At 37.6% G+C, this 21940-nt stretch overlaps 1 protein-coding gene across 1 annotated transcript in view; it reads left to right on the forward strand.

Moving 5' to 3' along the window:
* The window catches only part of LOC141298436 (TANK-binding kinase 1-binding protein 1-like), a 61197-nt gene that overhangs the window by 15905 nt on the left and 23352 nt on the right, over positions 1 to 21940 (forward strand). Inside the window, exon 2 of the mRNA XM_073828958.1 lies at positions 16149 to 16390. Coding sequence (XP_073685059.1) covers positions 16166 to 16390 — 225 coding nt within the window. The 5' untranslated portion in view covers positions 16149 to 16165. The remainder of the gene's footprint in view (positions 1 to 16148; positions 16391 to 21940) is intronic.

Raw genomic sequence — 21940 nt, forward strand, 5'->3', positions numbered from 1 at the left:
TGACAGAAGATGTGGAGGTGGTTAACTGAACACATGTAGACAGAGGATACATCTTTTCAACTTCGGATTGGATGACACTCACCGCGGTAGGAACAGGACGAAGGGGGCATTTCATCCGAACATGCCCACTGGCTCCACAATAGAGACACAGACCCCGGGTCAGCCTTCTCTGTCGCTCAGCGGATGATAGTCTACCAGATTCAAGTATCATCGGCTCTGGTTCTGGAGGGCTGGCGGTCTCCACTGGGCGGAGGAGTGCATTAGGAGAGACATCGGAGAGAGTCTGATATGATTGCATGCGGTCAGAACATCTGATGGATTGCTGTATGAAACGCTCCAGACCCATAGCGTCATCCAACGCAGCTAGTTGGAGGCGAAGACGGGGTTCGAGCCCGAGACGATAGGTGGTCAGCAACGACCGCTCGTTCCATCCACTGGCAGCGGCTAGGGTTCGAAACCGTAAAGCATACTCATGAGTGGACATCGATCCTTGTGATAAGTGATAGAGCTGCTCACCCGCTGATACTTCCCCGTCTGTACGGTTGAACACTTCTTTGAAGTGATTGATGAATGCCTGGATGGAACGAGTGGTCGGCCCGCTTTGCTGCCACATCGATTCGGCCCACTTCAAAGCTGGTCCTGTGAGAAGAGAGGTGATAAACGCTATTTTAGACTGGTCTGTAGGATAGAGCGCTGGTTGCATAGTAAAGACAAGAGAACATTGCAGTAGAAATCCATTGCACTCCTCCGCCCCGCCAGCGTAGGGCGCTGGTCGGGCCATGGGACTGGATGGTGGTTCCGAAGAAGTGCATGGAGGTACGGGTGCCGGTGGTGCGGAAGGGGTGACAGATGGGGATGACAACAAAACCTTCCGCAGATTATCCACCAGTTCCTGGAATGGATCCTGAGCACTCATGCTGCTTACTGTTATGGTCCGGGCTTCTGTTATGAAGCAGACGGGACAAGAAGGTAAGTGTTATACAAATGGTGTTTTATTTATACAAGCAGCAGTGCCGGAGGTGAATGGTGAGTTCGTGAAGGTGAGCAAGACTTGAAGTGATGAATACTGAGCTGGATGGTAACGTGAAGAGAGTAACAGGTCCTTTCCGTTTTAGGTGGCGAGACTGGAGGATTCCAAGAACGAAAGCCAGAGGGGTTCAGAGAGTTCGTGGATCCACCACCCTCCGCTGACGCGGAAGTCAGCTTACGGCCACACACCGCTAATGACAGGATACTGAGAAGACACAGAGGACTGGCGCTTGGAAGACTGGAACGAGACAGAGATAAGGTAAGTACAATTGGGTAAGTAATCTCGATAGTGATACTCGCCAAGAGTTACTGGAAGTCCGCTTTCTCTGGAACGAGCCCGGACAATGAGTGGTGTGTGGAGAGTGTCTTTTATGTGTTGGTGATGATTACGTGCAGGTGTTCATTAATCAATACTCAGGTGACGGTGATCTGGGAGTGATTGTGGGTGCAGAACCTGACCAATCCGTGACATGAATGGATTTCAAAACGGTAAAAATCTACTTATTAACTCGGGGAGAGTTGGAGAATTAGCCTATTTCCAAAAAAAATGGAGTGTTACTTAAGAGTCATTAGCTATGTTTCCATCACTATGTTTTATGTGCATTTTGAAGTATCGCATCAGAAACAAGTGATGGAAACGTCACATTTTGCCACAATCCCTTAATTCGCAAAAAAGTTTTACGCTTACTTGAGGTGGTTTTTGACTTGTGTGAAAAAGGGTTAATGCAACTAATGGGAGATGGAAATGCATTTGCCGAATAAATTCCTCTGCACGCATTAAAAAATCATGAGACTTTGTGTTATGGGATGGCAAAACCTGAATAACCAGGCAGAAAGAATATTAGGAAACTAAGGAGTGATCGAAAAAGCACAGCTACATGAGTTTTTTTGGAACTGGAGCTTGAGTAAGTCTTAGCCTCAACCCACGTTCTGATGCATACTGCACACAAAACTGGGAAGCAAGTGGTAAGCTGTAGACTTTACACATTTTTTTCAGTTATTTTGTGTATTTTTTGTTTATTCCTTTTTTGATTGTGTGAAGTGTGAACTGTTCAATGAAGCATTGTGATGTACATCCAAGAGCGATATATTACTAATAAAATGTAGGGTGGGGACTTCCCTGTTAAAAAAAAAAACAGCATATGTTGGTTAAGTATGTTTTGAAGTATAGCAGCTAGTCATGAGCTGGTCCTAAGATGGTTAGCTCCTGCTTAGGACCAGCTTAAACCAGATCATGACCAACAAAGGACCAGCTTAAACCAGCTGCCATGCTTTAAAACATGCCTAACCAGTATATGCTGTTTTTTTCAACAGGTTTTAAATGCTAAATGACTGGAGATCCAGTTTAATTAAAGCAGATCCAGACATTTTAATAAAAAAAAAAAACATCGTTCACATAGTTCACATCTATTTTCATATCATGCCAACTTTAAATATTATAAATAATGCATGATTGCCTGAGGCTATGGCTATGCTAATGTTTTTGCCCGTTTTCTGTGACTAGCCTTCTATGCTTATGCTTGTTATGAACCCTTCGTCCTGACACTAACAGAACACACCTCTCTGAAATTTTCAAGCAATCTTGAAGACTTTAGGTATGTCCAAAATTGTATACTGTACTACATTTGACACACTAGGAACACACTTTGTGACCATTAAAAACATATGTTTTATATAGTATGAATGAGTTTGATGCATGCTGTCAGTCGCATTGCTTCAATGCCATACACAACCTCTTTCCATGGCCTCATGTGATATTAAAGTGTCTGTCAGATGTCAAATTCTGAAATCTCAGCAAAAGTAGCAGATCATCCAGGTAGGGTACAACAGAGTTAAAGGCGCCCCGTGTTATTATTTTCTTCAATATATCTTGAGACAAAGGTCTTCTTAATGATTTTCAGTTTTGTTTAAGATAATTAAAGCAACAGTTTTTAAATACTGAAAAAATTGTAAAATAATGCTATTTGGGGTGAAAAGCACCCCTGCTGTTGGGGCTAAAAGGCACAATATTTAACATGATAATTAATAGATGGCTGAGTTTTATATTTGTTGACATGACATTGTTAGATTCAGATGGCAAATATCATATATTATGTTGGGTGTCCATCTTAAAGATAATGACCATGTTTAGAATCAATTCAGTCATATTTAAAAACATGCTATTAATCATATCATATAATAAAATATAATTTGATGTTACTACAGTAAATCTATATTAAATTACTATGAAATCTCCTCCAGTGCTTTCAGAATCTTTACATTTATGAAAACAACAAAAATTATTTTGTTTCTGTATTTTAAAATGTTTTATTTTAACATATTTTAACATATTATAAACTTTGCTAAAATGATTGTATTGAACAAGTATCAACTTAGACGTTATTTAAAAAAAACATTATACAAACGTATATATTTTTCTGCAATCATACACTTTGGGCACAGTGAAATTTTTTTTATTAGGGTGTGCCTTTAGCCCCATTGTACCATACTTTTTGGTTACTGTTTTATGAATCCACCTTATTCTTGAATGCAAAAGTTCATTAGCCACTGTAGGGAAATAACGAGAAGAATAACAACGTGCAGTAAATGGTAAAACGGTTTCCATTACAAACCAGTGTGTTCATAATTAAGATAATACATAAAAAAATGGCAAAACACACTAATTTGCAATATCAAGGAGCAAAACAAGCTGTTTTGTACAGTTAAAAATAGTTAGACGTGAATGTGGACCGGAAGATAGACCCATACAATTTACAAATGGCTGCGCCCACTTATACGCAAAAAAAAGGTTGATACTGTAAGTGTTTTTTTTTCCCTAGTACTGTATATAGTAGTGAAGTAGGCATGTTTCAGACAAATCTGCCTCTAAATGCCACTTTAAAAAATTAATTGTGGTTGGTGTCTTTACATGTCAGCCAGCATTTTTATTTGTTTATTTGCTTTGTGCTCTTTAAGAATATGCAAGGTCTCAGTTGGTTTACATTTAATGAAAACTGCATAACAACAAACATTTCAGTATGTAACAGCTTGATTCGCCAAAGTGTTATTTTGCCATTTTCTTTTGATAAAATAGTGTCTGGTGTTGGCATATGCAGGTTACTATATATATCTATATATGCGTTTATGTATATGTGGGTGTTTGTTTATTTGCATGCACACGTGCGTGTATTGTGAAACGGCTGTCGCACTTATTTTTATGGCGTTTTCGGTGCGTGGGAATCAGAGTGCAACCATCATGATGCTGCCACTCACACTTCTCCAATCACTGTGTGAGTTTCATCTTCTTCACTCCTTGTTTCAGATATTCATATTTCTTGGAGTGTTGCACGACCAGCCATCCCCGGGCCCCCTCTTTCCACATTCCTCTCTCAGAGAAAAAATAAAAACGGCAGAGCAGATGCTGATCACCCCTTCTCTCCACATGCGTGCGTGTGACGTCAGAACCCGCCTGCCTGTCTCTGATTGTCTCGGAGGCATTCATTGTGATGTGTTCATCTCTGCAGGGTTCACTGGTGTGGGTGTGAGACTACAACATCCCTTTTGTAACACCCATTTTAAGGCTGTTTAATCAGAGCCTCGTTTCTTACCTCATGTACCTCTTTTTCTCTCCGTCTCTATACTCTGATTTCTAGTGTGAATGTTTTGGAGACATTCACTGGAAGTGGTAAATGTCCTTGCCAAGGACACTTCAGAGTTTTCATTTTGGTAATGCAGTAATACATCAACACATAGAGCGGAAAAACTGACACACACATATATGAAGAGAGTGCAATTCGCTAGAGCAAGCCAATGTTTTCCGATAATTCATTCCTCCGCATGCCCCTTCTCTTTGCTGAAGTTGCTATGTGACGGAACAATGAACTAGAACATCTAGTGAAAAGCGCTCAGGTTGCTGACTTCTATTATTGAATTTGTATCATCACAGAGACGCTATTAGGTGTGGAGTGGAGGCCGCTCATTTTATTTATGTGTGTCAGTACTGAATATATTACATTCGTTTTGAATAATGTATCCATGAGGTGCATGTGTTATCTGCATAACTTTCCATCGTCCACCGTCTTCATTTCTCACATCTTTTCCAGTCTTGTAGCTAAAGTCTAGATGGATGGATGGAATCAGCATTAACTAAGATTAATGAATGCTTTAGAAGTATTTTTATGTTAGTTTATCTTAATTATTGTAGTTAACTAATTTTAAGAAATGGAATTTAATTGTAAAGTGTTACCAAATAGTCTGTACTTGTAACATTTGTACTTTTTCCAAAACATTCAAACAAGGTTTTTCAAGCTAACATTCAAAGTTTGTCTTTGTTTACACTGCAAAAAATCAGTACGGAAATTTTAATACGTAAATTTTTACATTTTTTTTTAGGATGCAAGATCAAAATTATTGTAAATTAAAATTTTAGGTCATTTAATTCTATAAACATGACAGACAGGCAGACAAATAGTCTGTACTTTTATACTGGCATACAATGCCTTGCGAAAGAATTCATACCCCCTAATTTTTTCACGTTTTGTTATGTTGCTGTCTTGTGTTAAACTGTTTTAAATGGCTTTTTTTACACATCAATCTACACTCCATGCACCATAATGAATAGGAAAAACAGAATTTTCATAACTTCATAAATGTATTAAAAAAACTGAAATAAGTACATTGCATAAGTATTCATACCCTTTAATACTCAAGTCTTTTTGGGTATGATGCAACAAGATGTTAACATCAACATTTGGCAGTTATTTGCAATTCTTCGCCTCACCTCTTCACCTCTCAAGCCCTGTCAGCTTGGATGGGGTCTGGCAAATTTTACAAAAATGTTTGATTTGGTTCAAGCCCAGGCTCTGGTTGGGCCACTCAAGGACATTCACAGACTTGTCTATAAGCCATTCTTGCTGTGTGCTTAGGGTCATTTCCCTGTTGGAAGGTGAACCTTCTGCCCAGTCTAAGGCTCTGGACTAGGTTTTTATTAAGGCTATCTCAATATTTTGGTTCAGTGAGCTTTTCTTCTACTCTGACAAGTCCCTCAGTCCCTGATACTGAAAAACAGCCCCACAGCATGAGGCTGCTACCAGCACACTTTATTTTTGCGATGGAACTCTGCAGGTGATGAGCAGTGCCATGTTTCCTTCAAACATTCTGCTTGGAATTGAGGTTCCTCAGACCAGAGAACCTTGTTTCTCACAGTCAGAGGGTCCTTTAGATGCTTTTTAGAGAGGATTGAGTCTTGCCACACCACCATAAAGCCCAGATTGGTGGAGTGTTGAAGTGATGGGTTTCTTCCATCTGCATATATGATCATGGAGCTCATCTCGAGTGACCATCAGGTTCTTGGTAATCAGTCTAACCAAGGCCCTTCTCCATCAATTGCTCACTTTAGCCAGAAGGAAGGAAGAGTTATGGTTGTTTTAAACTTCTTCCATTAAGGGTAACGGAGACTACATGCTTCTGTGAAACTTCAATGTAGCAGAATTTTTTCTGAACTCTTCCCCAGATGGCTTGACGCAATCCTGTTTTTGAGCTCTACAGTCAGTTTATTTTACCTCAGGGCTTGGCTCTTCCTCTGATGTATTTTCAGCTGTTAGACCTTTTTACGTTTTAAGATGTGTGTGCCTTTCCAGATCATCCCCATTCAATTGAATTTGCCACTTAACTTCACTCGAAGTGTAGTAACATCTACAAGCAATATCAACTGTCCCAGATAAGGGTATGAATACTTATGCAGTGGAATCATTTAAGTTTTTTTTTTTTTGATAAATTTGCAAAGATGTTTTTTTTTTATGTTTTTTTTTTTTTTGCTTTGTCATTATAGTGTATGGAGTGTAGATTGATGTGAAAAAAATTAATTCAAAGCAGTTTAACATAAGGCAGCAACACAACAAAATGTGAAAAAAAATGAAGGGGTGTGAATACTTTCGCAAGGCACTGTAAATTCTGATCACAGAGTCTGTATTTTCAGTTATTTTCCTAGATTCCTTCATCTTGTGAGTGTACATGATTTTTCAAAAGCACTATTCTTGTCTTCGGGGTAAAACTTTTTAATGAGGAACAAATTACTGAGTGCTTCATTAGTGGCTTATGTAAAATTTCTTTTCGAGGTATTGCTGAACTTTTAATACCAGGGGATGGGTAGGTTTTTAGTTACATACCAAAGATGGAAGGAAGGTAGAGGCTAACTGTTAAAGAGGAAGAGCTGGAGGTAGAAAGATCAAGACGTCAGTCAATAGACAGAGTGTGAGCAAAAACTAAACCTGGGTATACGATGACGAGAAGCAGGATAGAAAAGAAAAAGGCGAGCTACTGTATATAGTGAGCTGTAAAATTTTGCTTAACCTTTTTTTTCTTTCTTCCCCACCATCCATCTTCAGTTCCACCTACAGATGCAGCACCCACACCTGCTGTGCCTCGCTTTCACACCGCTCACCTTCTTTATTCATTTCTCTGCCCTGAATGCATCACGCATGCATCCGTTTGTCTGTTTAAAAACTCAATTTAACAACTTAACTGGTTTACATTGTTTGCATACACTTTTTTTTTATGTGAGTCACATATACTGTATCATATATGTTTCTAAGTGAGATTTCCATATACTAGCATTAACATCAAAAAGCCTGTAGTTTGCAGTTGTTGAATCGATACCTTTCTTACTCCCACTGCGTGGTAAAAATACACGTGTACATGCTCTGATTTGCCCACGAGGCTCAACCACAGTCCCTCTGCAACACCCACTCAATTGTGTTGCTGCTCGTGCCAACTTGTGCCAGCCCAATCTTCACTCCAAATGGAGGCGTTTTGCTATCAACACGGTCAATACAGTAGCCCAATGCATAGTGAGTTATTTGCAGACAGCCAGTTTCTAACTTAGATGCACCAATTATATTAAGATTAAGATTCATTTCTGACTGTAAAAAAAGTAAGCCACTAAGTTACTAAAAACCGTGAGGAAAAACTAAATTATGACTAGGAGTTTTCTGAGATAGAGGGTCATAACATCACAAATGTAACTACCCTGCTGAAAAAAACAGCATATGCTGGTTAGGTAGGTTTTGGTGCTGGGATGCTGGTTTTAGCTGGTTAATGCTGGTCCTTTGCTGGTTTGTGCTAGCCATTTGCTGATTTATGCTGGTCCTTGACCAGCATAAACCAGCAAAGGACCAGCATTAACCAGCTAAAACCAGCATCCCAGCACCAAAACCTACCTAACCAGCATATGCTGTTTTTTTCAGCAGGGTAAGCTGGGCTCAACAATAAAAATGCCCCCAAAAATGCTGGCTCTATTGATTTAATGCACATTTGCGCAAATGTTTCGAAAGACTTTATCAAGCGTTTCCATTCAGGTTTCTTCTACACAAATTTGTAATTTGCATGAAAGGTGTTGAAGTACTGCATCTACCAGGGACCCGATTACCAGGAAAGTTTTTGTAAGCTTTTCTCTGCAAGCGTGTAAAAAAATGTGCCGCCATTGTGTTTTCGCAAATGATAACGGTGTACCAGTTGTAACACCATGGCAAAAGTTCGAGCAAAGCATTCTAACTGTTCTGTCTTTGGCTGTGCAAATGAGCACAGAACACAGTTTAGAGTCTCAGCCTCAGAGGAGACAAGAGAGCAGTGAATTTATTGATTTATTTACTGTATATTACATTGCTGCCACAAAGATCTAATATAAACATGTGGTTTCTTTCCCAGCTGTTTACCTTCATAAAAATAACCAACTTTTTTGTAACTCATTTGTGTTTTTAACATTAGTTTAGTACTCACATGCCATGCGACATCTATTTCTATTTCTACTTTCTATTAGAAGTTTAAACTAATATGGTTTAAAACGCATGATTTCAGTGTGCTAGACATGATAATGAAAACCAAACAGATGTTTTTTTGGCAGAGTATCGGAGTTATGAGCTGTAAAGGCACAGCCCTATTCTGGAAAAAGCGGGCGGTGAGCAGCAGCTCATTTGCATTTAACAGCATGTTTCTGCTTCCACTCAAAATAGGCATTTACAAAATGATATAATAAATGATCTGCGGGGTATTTTGAGATGAAACTTCACAGACACATTCTGGGGACACCTGAGACTTATATTACATCTTGTAAAAAGGGTCATAATAGGTCTCCTTTAAAATACTTTGATGGAAACCCATAATTTCTATGCTCGGTGACTTTATGTGGTCTTCCACTTTGTGGCTGAAATGCTTCCATTTTCCAATAATGCCATTTTACAGTTCCCTGTGGAATATCTAGCACGGATGAATTTTCAGAAACCGGCTTATTGCAAAGGTGGCATCCCAGTACCATGCTTAAATTCACTTTTTTTTCCACTGATGTTTGTAAATGCAGGCTGCATGGCTATTTTATACACTCGTGGTAATAGGTCTGATTGAAAACCCTGAATTTAAAAAATAAGAGCTGTGTCCCAATACTTTTATCCAGATTGTGCATTTACAGTTTAAGTCAAAAGTTTGCATACAAACTTTTGGGGATCAGACAAAATGCATGTTATTTTTTTATTTAATACTGACCTGAATAAGATATTTCACATAAAAAAAACGTTTATATATAGAGAAAATAACACGAGAAAATAACCCCATTCAAAAGTTTACATACACTTGATTCTTAATACCGTGTTGTGACCTGAATGATCCACAGCTGTTTTTTTGTTTAGTGATAGTTGTTCATGAGTCCCTTGTTTGTCCTGAACAGGTAAACCACCCGCTGTTCTTTAGAAAAATCAGGTCCCTCAAATTCATTCATATGCATTTTTGCATATTTGAACCTTTTCCAACAATGACTGTATGATTTTGAGATCGTTCTGAGGGACTCATATGCAACTATTACAGAAGGTTCAAACACTCACTGATGCTCTAGAAGGAAACACAACCCATTAAGAGCCGGGGGTGAAAACTTTAGGAAAATATGGGTACATTGAACTTATTTTGTCTTCTGGGAAACATGTAAGTGTCTTCTGTAGCTTCTGAAGTGCAGTACTAAATGAAAAAATATGATATTTAGGCAAAATAAGAAAAATGAACAAATTCTGTTCAAAAGTTTACACCCCTGGCTGTTATGCATCGAATTTTCTTCTGAAGCATGAGTGAGAGTTTAAACCTTCTGCAATAGTTGCATAAGAGTCCCTCTGTTGTCCTCAGTGTGAATGATGGAGATTTAAATTGGAGCTGGATCTCAAAATCATACAGCCATTGTTGGAAAGGGGTCAAATACACAAAAAGGCTGAAAAACTACATAATTTGTGGAACCTAAAGGATTTTTCTGAAGAACAGCAGGCAGTTTAACTGTTCAGGACATTTTCTCTTGTGGACTACATGTAAACATCTTTTATGTGAAATATCTTCTTCAGGTCAGTAGTAAATAAAAAAATAATTAACATTTTGCAGATTCTGAAAGGTGTAGGTAAACTTTTGACTTTAACTGTATATGAACCAAAAATATTAATTGTGGTGTAGCCAAATGTGATCTACTTTCTGGCCATTAATAGCTGTGTTTCATGGTTCCAGGGCTTTCTTTGGCACAAATATGGCACAAACAATGAAGAATGTTTAGTTTGGCACATACATTGTGTTTTGGGTGTTAAAATATGTGAATTTGCTCTTTTTACGTCAACCCATTTCTATATCAAATTATTTTTTCACGCTTGTGTTATGGCTGTTTCGCTCAGTAAAGTGTGGGATGCATAGATGTGTGTGTAGGCATATGTATTCTTGCTTGTGTGAAGACACACCTGTAGAACCGCAGTGGTCATTTTTTATATCGCGGGCAGTCACACTTCTCTTGCAGCCCTGCTAATCGTACGCCAAGTGAGGGGCCACAAACCGTGCCAGAAAGACACATACACACCCCACTGAAATAACAGGTGTGTGTGTGTTTGTTTGTGTGTGTGCGTTATGATATCTGCATTATAGCAGCCAGATTCCCCGTGACAAAATGGGCTCGAGTCCGATACGACTGTGTCCTGCTGTCTGTAATTGCATGCGGCTTGTGGTAAATGTTTAGGATGCCAGCCAATTTCATGAGCAAGTGGGACTGAAGGAAATTATGCAATAGCACTGTCTGCAGAAGAGCGTTTGATGCTGGCGTTTCGTAAATTCTGACAGATTATTAAATAACTCAAAGGTTGTATGTGCCAATCTTTCTTTCAACGAAATGTGCTGCCCACCACGTCATTAAGGCAAATGATGTTCATTTCAATCTCATAATGATTTGAGAGACATGGTGAAGAAATGTACACATCTTAACCCCAACAATTATGTATTTACATATAAATTCTGGTATTTATTAATTGCCATTACGTCTTGAATTGCAGTGGTGTGACATAATTCAGAACAGAGCTTTAATGAAATATTTTTTGTCATTTAATAATGACGAGCTGCGAATGAGTTGCTGAAAATATCTCCGTGTGAGAGAGAGAGAGTGTGTGTGTGTGTGTGTGTGTGTGTGTGTGTGTGTGTGTGTGTGTGTGTGTGTCCATGTCTGTGCCAGTGCCATCTAGGCCCCAGGTAACAAATGACTTCCTGTGGTAATTGCTCTAATGAAGCAGGGAGGAGAGCTGTGGAATTCTTAATAGGTGTGCGCAGAGTGTAAGTGTTCACAAAATTAGGTGCAGAGGAGAGCTAGACAATAGGTGAGATGGAGTGAGATGGGAAGATAAATGTGTGGTGAGCTAGCCATGGAAAGAGTGTCCCGTTTGGTTGTTTTCTCTTGTATCTTGCCAGGGTTTTGAGCCCTAACAAATTGTCAGAGCCGTGTTGTAATCCCTGTGCTTAAATGCTTGTTTTCACTGAGACTGGGATGACTGTATGTTTGTGTCAGCAGCACGCTTGTCAATAGGATGCAGGCGTGTGATGCACCTGTTTGTTTTAGAGGGGCACCAGTGGCAGGAATAAAATCATTTTAATAACATAGTAGTTTGTTTTATATGTGTAAGATGTGTTATTCCAGGGATAGTTTTAGCAAACAAAGAGACCCAGACTGAAATGCTGGTTGAGAAAATATATTATATTATATTATATTATATTATATTATATTATATTATATTATATTATATTATATTATATTATATTATATTATATTATATTATATTATATTATATAGCGCATCAGACTATACAGTTATTTAGTTGATTTGATTTGAGATGATTTGACATTATTTTTTACAGTCAATATAATTAATCAATAGCTTTTCATTAACTCACAAACCCTATTTTGGGAAACATTATATTATTCGGGGTTCCCAAACATTTTGGTCAGCCAATGTAAAATATATACATGAAGGGCCCACAAGTTTATATTTTAATAATTCAGTGACACATTTGCATGTTCACATTCTCTGATATTGATAGTAGTGGCAATAATAATTTTTAGTAGTAGTTTTAGTTTATTTTAACTAATTATAAAAATAAAGATATATTACTGTTGTAAATTACTGTAATTATTTAATATATTTGATTTGACATGATTTTATATTATTTTACAGTCAATATAAATAACTAATATCTTTTCATCAATTCAAGAACCCCAGTCTGTAAAATGATAGCTGATATTGAGAGCCAGTGAATGCTATTTTTCTTGTATAAAAAAAGAGCCGAACTGGCTTTTTTATAACAATTCACCCTTTTGAATTTCACCAGGACTGAACAGATTTACACATTTCTGGCCGCTGGGCTTTAGCCAAACATTTTTTAACTACGCTAATCATGCTACTTCATAATTAGAGTTATATATGTGCATGACCTTTCAAGATGTTTGCAATAGCATAGATGCCACATGAGATAAGTACATTGTGCTGCAGCAAAGAGAGATCCCTGGGTGAGAACACACTTGTATTAATGTAGTGGGTCGGAATGTCTCTAAAGTGATATTCTTCCACCTACACACATTCACACCTTCATCAGAACAGCAATCTCTCCCCCCATGGCCATGCTGCTTAGCCATGCCTGAGCAAATGTATCGGTGTGAGTGGGTGTTTTTCTGGATTACCCTGAAGGATGAAGAAAGAGAGAGAGAGAGTAGAATTGAGAGAACACCCAGGAAGAGGTCCAAGGCTTCTTTGTACGTTTTTTGAGCATTGATACGCAAGTGATCAAAAATAGCTCACTAAGTAAGGAGCATCTGACTCATTTTGTGTGCAGTAAAATCTCCTCACACCTCCATGCTGTATCAGATGGCCAACCTGATGCTGCACGCATATATCCATATCATCTTACGAAACACAGTTTACACTGAAGATTTTTCTGCTTACTCCATGTTATCTATCCATGTTTGTGTCCTGCAATGTTGTTGTTAAGGCAGTGCTATCTGTTGTGAATGAGTGTTGGCGAGACCAGCAAAGCGATTCGTCATGGTGTGGACAGTGGGCTCTGGGGACCGAAGGGCATGAAGGCAACACACAGGGGAGCAATAAAGCTACACCTCCACAAACATGGCTGTCTAACAGCATGCATTCAAGTGCACTTTTTATAGTGCACTTCTGTGGTTTTATTTTGATGCTAGAGCTTGATTTTCAAAATCAGGAGAACTCTGTATATCGGAACAGCTGTGATTCGACCATAGGTATATCACAGCGTGCTGATATACAGCCATCACACAGCTATGAGTGTTTGATATTGTGTTTATGCAACAGTTCGACGGATTGTGTAAATACATAAGAAACAAAAAATGAGTGTTTTTAAAAACCCTACTTCCTTCCGCCACAGATACAAATCTCAAGTTGACAGTTCAACAGTTGAGCCCAAGCTTTCTTTACTAATTCTAAAATGTCACTTTAGAAATAGTCATGAAGATATGCTGAGTTGCTTCACTGAAAGCATATTGTATTGCTGTATTAAAAGCTCACTGTATTATGTAGAGTATTATGAGAGAGAGAGATGGACAGCATTCATTCTTTAGCTCAATCTCATATTCACAAGAAAACATAGTTTGAATGTCCGCTGAGGAAGGCGATATCTTTGTCGTACTATCATTTCATCTGTTAAGGGTGGTTTTTGATGGTAACACTGCTCAGTGCATTTGTTAGCTGCGTCTTACAAGGTGTTGTTGAAAGTAAAATCACTTCCTTGTTTACAACCATGTTCCAGTCTCCTGTAACTAAAATCAATGTAACTAAAATCACCATCACGAACACATGCACACTGTTTACCAATACTAAATGCTATTATAAAATACTACAGTTATTTATATAAAATATTATTTATTGAATAATAATATTTAATAAACAACAGCCATCGTAAAAGTTGCAAGGCTATTCAGTCAAAAATACAAAGAAAACACTCTGATATACAGCTTTAAATGTACATAAAATATAACACGATAAGATTTTGCCCTCATCCAAAACTATTTGCTCTGGAACAAATAATACATTAATGAGACCAAAGATTTACCCAAAACTAATTATATGTCATGTTTAACTACTACAGAGACATCAGAGTTAGCGTCAAATTCCAGAAAATCTAGCCAAGGTATGGCTGCTTTTGGTGGGTTTATGAGTGCTGAACAGCTGCTGATGCCCTGCAGCTCACATCTCCAAAAATGTCTTTATAAACAAACCGCATATTTTCAGTCTAAACAAGTACTTTCTCACCTAAAAAAACTCTTACAACTACATTCTGTGACCCAAAAACAGTATTATTTATACAATTATAGTGGATTTGTGCATCCACCATCACACTAGCTGTGAGAAATACCACAAGTGGAGTAATACAAACGGTAAAACGTTTGGAATTCCGATATCACAAAATAATATATATATATAATGACATTTTGCCAAAACTATTTGGTCTGGAACAAATAATAGATTAATGGAACCAAATATTGCCTGTTAGATTTACCCTAAACAAATTATGTGCCATGTTTAACCACTATAGAGACATAAGAGCCAGTGGCCAGAAGATCTGGCTGAGGTAAGGCTGTTCTTGGCGGGTTCATGAGGGCTGAACGGCCGCTGATGCCCTGGAGCTCACATCTCCAAAATTGTTGCAGCCAATTTTCAAACAGACGTTATCTTTATTAACAAACCGCATATTTGAAGTCTAAACAAATACTTTTGCACCTATAAATTCTACATTCCATAACAGTATTATTTTTAAAATTTTGGGCGGAGTGATACAAACGGTAAAATGTTTGGAGTCCAATATCACTAGAATACCACACTCCTTTTAAGCCAACGAGATTCGAGGACCAGAAAGAATTGTTGTATATATATATATTCATGACCAATCAAGACCAATAAGGACCAATCACCATTTTAAGTATTTGCAATATTTGCTTAAGCTATGTATTGCATCATTAGCTTAGCAACATGCTAGCAAACTATTGCCATCAGTTATGAGTCATGTCTCCTGTGTGCTCTGTGAGGAACCCTATTTATATGACGCACAGTGTTACTGCCTATAGAGCGCTCCAAATCTGTCACTTATGAGGTTTCATTTCAGTTAGGATGCTGCCTTGGAAGAAGACAGCTAGGCAGCTCATTAGGTTTCGGAACACAGTTTCTATGTACCCTATCAATAAAAAATTTAAATGATAGCATATTTTTGAAGCGCATATTTTTCTCTCCAGCAAATTTAATGTCAACACAATGCTGTATTCAAAGAATTTGCTGACCCCGTAAGAGCTTGTTAGAAATGGCAGCTATACAGGTGATCTCAGGCGGTGTTGCTAGGCGGTGATGTCATTCTCTTAGCAGCACAGCGTGTACTTGAATCAGGTCATGCAGCTCCGCTCTTTCAAGTATCTCTAGCCTTTGTCTTCCTGAATAATTCATAATGTCTCATTGACTGTGGTCAGTCCACATTGTAACCAAAAACCAAACATGAGCAGAGAAGATAAAGGATGCGTGGGTTAAAAAAGAGAACTGGTGTTTGGTTTTTGTTTGGTGTGGTTTGGTGGTTTGTACAAATAGATAGTGGTGTGGATGTCAATACTAATGAGAAGAAACATAGTTGCGAAAGGAAACAATTATCCTGAGTGCGGTGAAGTGGAGCTCGTGCACGACAACAAAACCATTGAAGGAGTGAAAAATGATGTACAGGATGAAAGAGTGCATGTCTCAAAGCTGATTAACTTACGTTTGATTCACATTAACAACCTTCCTTTTTCTCTTTCGCATCTTACAGGTTGAGGATCAGGGATCATGGAGTCTCTCTTCGGGGGCCAGTTGGGCTTGCTGGGGGGTAATGAGGGTCTGAAAGAAGATGGCTGTGGGGTGGGCTGGACCAACTCTCCCTTATCAGAAGACATGTACTCTGCCTCCCACTTCGCCCTCATCAGCGCCTACCAGGACATTAAGACCCGACTGGCTGGCCTTGAGCGAGAAAATGCAGACATCAAAAGAAAACTCAAGATTTACGAGATAAAGGTACAAAACGCCCTAAAGATCCTTTAGCCTGTGATACTGTAACAGATAACAGCGGAGGTCACCTTAGATGTCGGTCAGCGGCGTAACTACCGGCAGTGTGGGAAGATCAGTTCACTGAAAAAAAAAAATTGGTGTAGCATTTACTTTTTCAGTCAGGAATTGCAGCAAATAGTAGCATATTTAATTGACCCTTGACTGGGAGTTTGATTGACAGGCGATTTGACCAATCAAATGCTGAATCTGCCACTTTATCTGATATTATCTGTCATTAATTACTCACCCTCAAGTCATTCCAAATCAGTAAGACCTTTGTTCATCTTCAGAACACTAATTAAGATATTTTTGATGAAATCCAAGAGTTTTCTGACCCTGCATAGACAGCAACACAACTACCAAGTTCAAGGCCCAGAAAGGTAGTAAGGACATTAAAATAGTCCATGTGACATCAGTGGTTTAACCTGAATTTTATGAAGCTACGAGAATACCTTTTGTTCACAAAAAAAAGCAAAAATAGCGACTTTATTCAACAATTTCTTCTCTTCTCTGTCAGTATTTGATGCACATTCACAAGAGTGTGTTTTTTTTTAAATAGAAAAACTGAAATATTGCTCCAGCAGTTCAACAACTTTGAATAAGTTTTTTACATGTACTATAGTACAATATGTAACCCTGGACCACAAAACCAGTCATAAGGGTACATTTTTATATTTAAAAAATGATGATTTATACATCATAAATAAGCTTCCCATTGATGTATGGTTTGTTTGGATGGACAATATTTGATCGAGATACAACTATTTGAAATTTAGAGTCTCGGAGTGCAAATAAATCTAAATATTGAGAAAATCGCCTTTAAGGTTGTCCCAATGAAGTTCTTAGCAATGCATATTACCAGTCAAAAATTAAGTTTTGATATATTTACGGTAGAAAATTTACAAAATATCTTCATTAAACATGATCTTCACTTAATATCCTAATGATTTTTGGCATCAAAGAAAAGTCAATAATTTTGACCCATACAATGTATTTTTGGCTATTGCTACAAATATACCTGTGCTACTTAAGATATCTTTATACAACCTTTATACTGTACGATATATCTTTATGTGTTCAATGATTAAAAAACTAAAAGTGTCTAACGTCTTTACAGTAGCTACTTTCTCTCATACATTCACGGAGGCCACATATTCTAAAACCATTAAATTATACATTGGGGTCCAAAGTCCACTTGTGCAATGCTATAAAATTCATCCGCAATTAGTTTATATAATTACACCACTTGATCTGCATAAACTCCACAAGTTTGTAAAGCCTGATGATCATGTTACACATCTTGATTTGAGAATGATTTACAAAGCATCTTGTGCTTCAGTGGAAGCACGAAGAACTTTTGATTAGCGGCCTAGAAATAGCGCAGAATCTAAAATTACTATTATGTAACTTTTCTTGTTTAAAACCACCAGCTTATTTCGAGGTTTAAATGAAAAACATCCCAGATTTTCAACGTGGTCTTGTTGATAAAACAGTCTGTTAAACATAATTAAGCTTATTAAAATATCAAAATGACTCATTTTCAAATGCCATGGCCTATCAAATTAACCTGTAGCTTTTACTATACCAATATAAGATTTTTTTTAGCAAGTGTCGTATATATGACATAATTATCCAGTTAAAAAATGAGGTGTAGACATCCTTGTTAGCCCCGAGTCCTTTCTCCTTACTTCCACATATCACATTAATGCAGAGACAGTGACACGGTCACAGACATACTATATAGGGCATTTAATTAGAGTAGAGCAGAGTGGACTCACACAGTAAGGAATAGTATGAATATCTAGCACACAGCAGAGAAATACACTGAAAAAGAGTATAAAGCAATAATTAAATGAACCACTTCCTATATCGAGCAACCCTAGTTTAATAGATCAGAAAGAGTAAGGCAAACTATGTTTCTGACAGGTCTTTATTATGTGGCGCTGAACCATTTTAAGAGAAAGTGTGACTCAAACATAAACATGAATCTGTAGATAAATTAATGCTATGATTAATCTGTTCAGCTAAATATAACTACAGTAAGTCAACAACTAAATCAAACTGATTAATATAGCCTGTCAGAAGAAAAGACACACTGAGAGTTGAGACAAATAACTATTGTTCGTACCATCTTACTCTATGTTTGATCTAATGAATGCAGCTTTACTGAGCATACTTTATAAAAAAAATATAAAAAAAATCTCACCAACCTCAAACGTTGAACAGTTTGTAGTCTTAGGGAGGGTGGAAATGGTGGAGGCCCATCAATTATTATTGCACCAATAGTTATGCCACTGATTCTGGTAAAGGCCAAATGTTTCATTTAACTATTATAGAGTTTCTTTGCAGTCTTTGTGTCAAAATGGTGATCTGTGAGTGTTCACCAGCTGAATACTGTCGTTAGGCAGCATTCATTAAGAGCTGTGCCTGCTTCATGTCTGCTTCATGAAAGAGCTTTATTTATAGCCCATCTGACATGTGAGTCAAGCTGTACATAAACAAGTATGCATGCTCTCTATAATTAACAAGTCACGCTCTCACATGAAAACACACAAAGCCACTTATACACACAATACAAAATGCTTCTGATGGTGTTTAGATAACCTGATTGTTAGGAAAGTAGATCACGTCTCTATCTAATCTTTAAACATGATTGAGTATCATTCATGTAAGATTAACATTTAAAATTGAGCAGATGGTAGCTTTTCTCTAAAATGATCAGTACTCAGAAATGTATGTTGGTATCATATCAGTTATCTGCCAATATTAGAAATATTTACATTTATTAAGATTAAGGCTAGTGTCGGACATGTTCATTCTCCTTTTCCCGTTTATACATTAGATTACTTTATTTGTCATCTAATGTTCAATGAAATATTTAAAAACAGTATTGTAATAACTCTGTTAAATGTCATCTTTAACAAATCTTAAAGGGAACCCCAGGTATTAAAGTGATAGTTCAGCCAAAAAAATAATAATTGATGTTTATCTGCTTTCCCCCAGAGCATCCAAGATGTAGGTGACTTTGTTTCTTCAGTAGAACACAAACTAAGATTTTTAACTCAAACTGTTGCAGTTTGTCAGTCATATAATGGCAGTCAATGGGACCCACGGCTTTGAGAGTCAACAGAACATACACAGACAAAAACAAATTAAACCCTGCAGCTCGTGATGATACATTGAGGTTTTAACACACCAAAAAATCGGTTTGTGCAAGAAACTGAACAGTATTTATATCATTTTTTTTTTACCTCTGATCCACCGCAATGTCCATATACGTCACTTATTGTTTACACAGTGCAAAGAGATTGTGGGTACGACGGCTACTCAAAATTACTTGTGCTTATACTTATACAGAACAGTTGGACATTGCGGTGGATCAGAGGTTAAAAAAATATATAAATATTGTTTATTTTCTTGCACAGATTGATTGTTTCGTGTGTTAAGACCTCAATGTATCGTCACTAGCCACAGGGTTTAATCTGTGTATGTTTTTTGACTCTCAAAGCTGTGGGGTGCCATTATTTTGATGACGTGGAATGGTTGCATACTGGCGCTAACTATTGCTATTTTTACCACAACTTTGAAAATAAAATACCGATACAATGCCACAAAAGTGCGGCTTTTGGTTGTAATTTTTAGTCGAAGGGCACCGAGAAAAGTGATAAGAAGAAGAAAAAAGAATGGGAAGATGCCTGTGGGCGAATAAAACGTCTTAAAGACCCGCGTCTTTGTTCTCTCTACTTTAGCCCTTATGAGCCCTTGAGCCCTTTGAGGCTTTTAGTAGACCATAACTACTAAAAGAGCTTACAAACGGAAACAAGAAACTCTAGATGTCATCCTGGCAGGATGTAAACATGCCTACGTTTGTCATGATGCCGCAACCACTAAAGGAGCTTCTCAGCATGGATTTCACTTGATATCCGGAGTGTTTAGACTCCTTGTGGGGAAAAATCAATAGTATGGCATTTGGTGTAAGCTTACACTTATATCTATTGCCACCTGTAAGCTTTTTCAGTAATAACTGTGGTCATCGTATCAGTATTTTATTTTCCGAGTTGTGTTGCGGTAAAAATAACAACAGGTAGCGCTAGTAGTTCACAGAATGCAACCATTTCAGGTCATCGAAATAATCTTTCATGGGTTTTCTTCTACATATTCTAGTAAGAGACATAATTTACCTATTAAACCATACAAGTCTTTATACCCAAGTTTCCCTTTAAAATGAGTATTGGATTGACATACAAAAAGTGCTTAACTGATTGCATGACTAATTACATAACTTGTAGCTGCCATATGGACATTACTTTGACACACTCATCTTTGCCTGACAGCAAAATACTTCTATTGTTGAAAACTGCATTTTCAGTAAAGCTGCTTTTGAACAATATGCATTGTGAAAAGTGCTGTACAAATAAACTTACAAAACTGCTGGTTCATTTGATGTAATCTTTGGGTACAGCTAGGTAGGTTGGGTAGCTGCCAGGTCTCTGGGGAGCTGCAGGTAGATGCTTCTCCAGATTGGATATCTTTAAAGCTTTTCGGTTTGGCCCTGCCCAAACATATGCATGTATATGCACCAGCGACGGCTAGCCTCTGAAGAGCAGCTGTTTTTGCAGAAGGCGAGAGAGAGAGCGCCTCCAGAGTTCTGCGTTCTGTGTGGCTCACTGTCTGGTAAAGGGCTAAACGTGGGGAACTAATGCACACAGCTCCTAAAGCTCGTAGGAGTATGAGTTCCTGCACATCAAAGCACACAGCATCTACTGATGCAAGTAGTGAGGTAGAAGATGATGTAGGAGCTGAACTTGGAGCCTACGAGAGCAGACCTCTATAAATGCAAAGGGCTGTTTGATAAGTGACTAATAATATCTTCAAATCACTTAGTCACCAACTTGCTTTTTATATATATTTTATGTATATATCCTGGCAGTTACCTAAAAAACAACTAATACTGATGTTTTTGAATTGTTAATCATATATTGGTGACTAACTAATCCCATCTGGAGGTCGTTCAAGGGCAAATACCTATTTTATAAGCACTTTTTCCTTTTCACTGTTGCCATACACTATCATTTAAAAATTTGAGGTTTGTAAGATTTTATTGCTTTTGGAAAATGCTCACCAAAGCTGCATTTGACCAAAAATACAGTAAAAACAGTGATACTGTGATTTTATTACTATTTAAAATAAATCTTAAAACATAATTTATTCCTGTGATGACAAAGCAGAATTTTCATGTCATTACTTCAGCCTTCAGTGTCACATGATCCTTCAGAAATCAATCTGTTATGCTGATTTGGTGCTTAAGAAACATTTTTATCATCAATTGTGGTTATATTTGTCTTGCTTTTGAAAATGTGACTTATTTGATAAATAGAAAGTTCAAAAGAACAGCCTTTATTTGAAATATGAATCTTTTGTAACATTATAATGCCTTTTATTGTCTTTTATTCAATATAATGTCTATTATGTCAATTTAATGCATCCTTGCTGAATAAAAGTTTTTTTTTTTTTTTT

The sequence above is a fragment of the Garra rufa genome, chromosome 22 (genome assembly GCF_049309525.1).
Source record: "Garra rufa chromosome 22, GarRuf1.0, whole genome shotgun sequence".
Classification (NCBI taxonomy): Eukaryota; Metazoa; Chordata; class Actinopteri; order Cypriniformes; family Cyprinidae; genus Garra; species Garra rufa.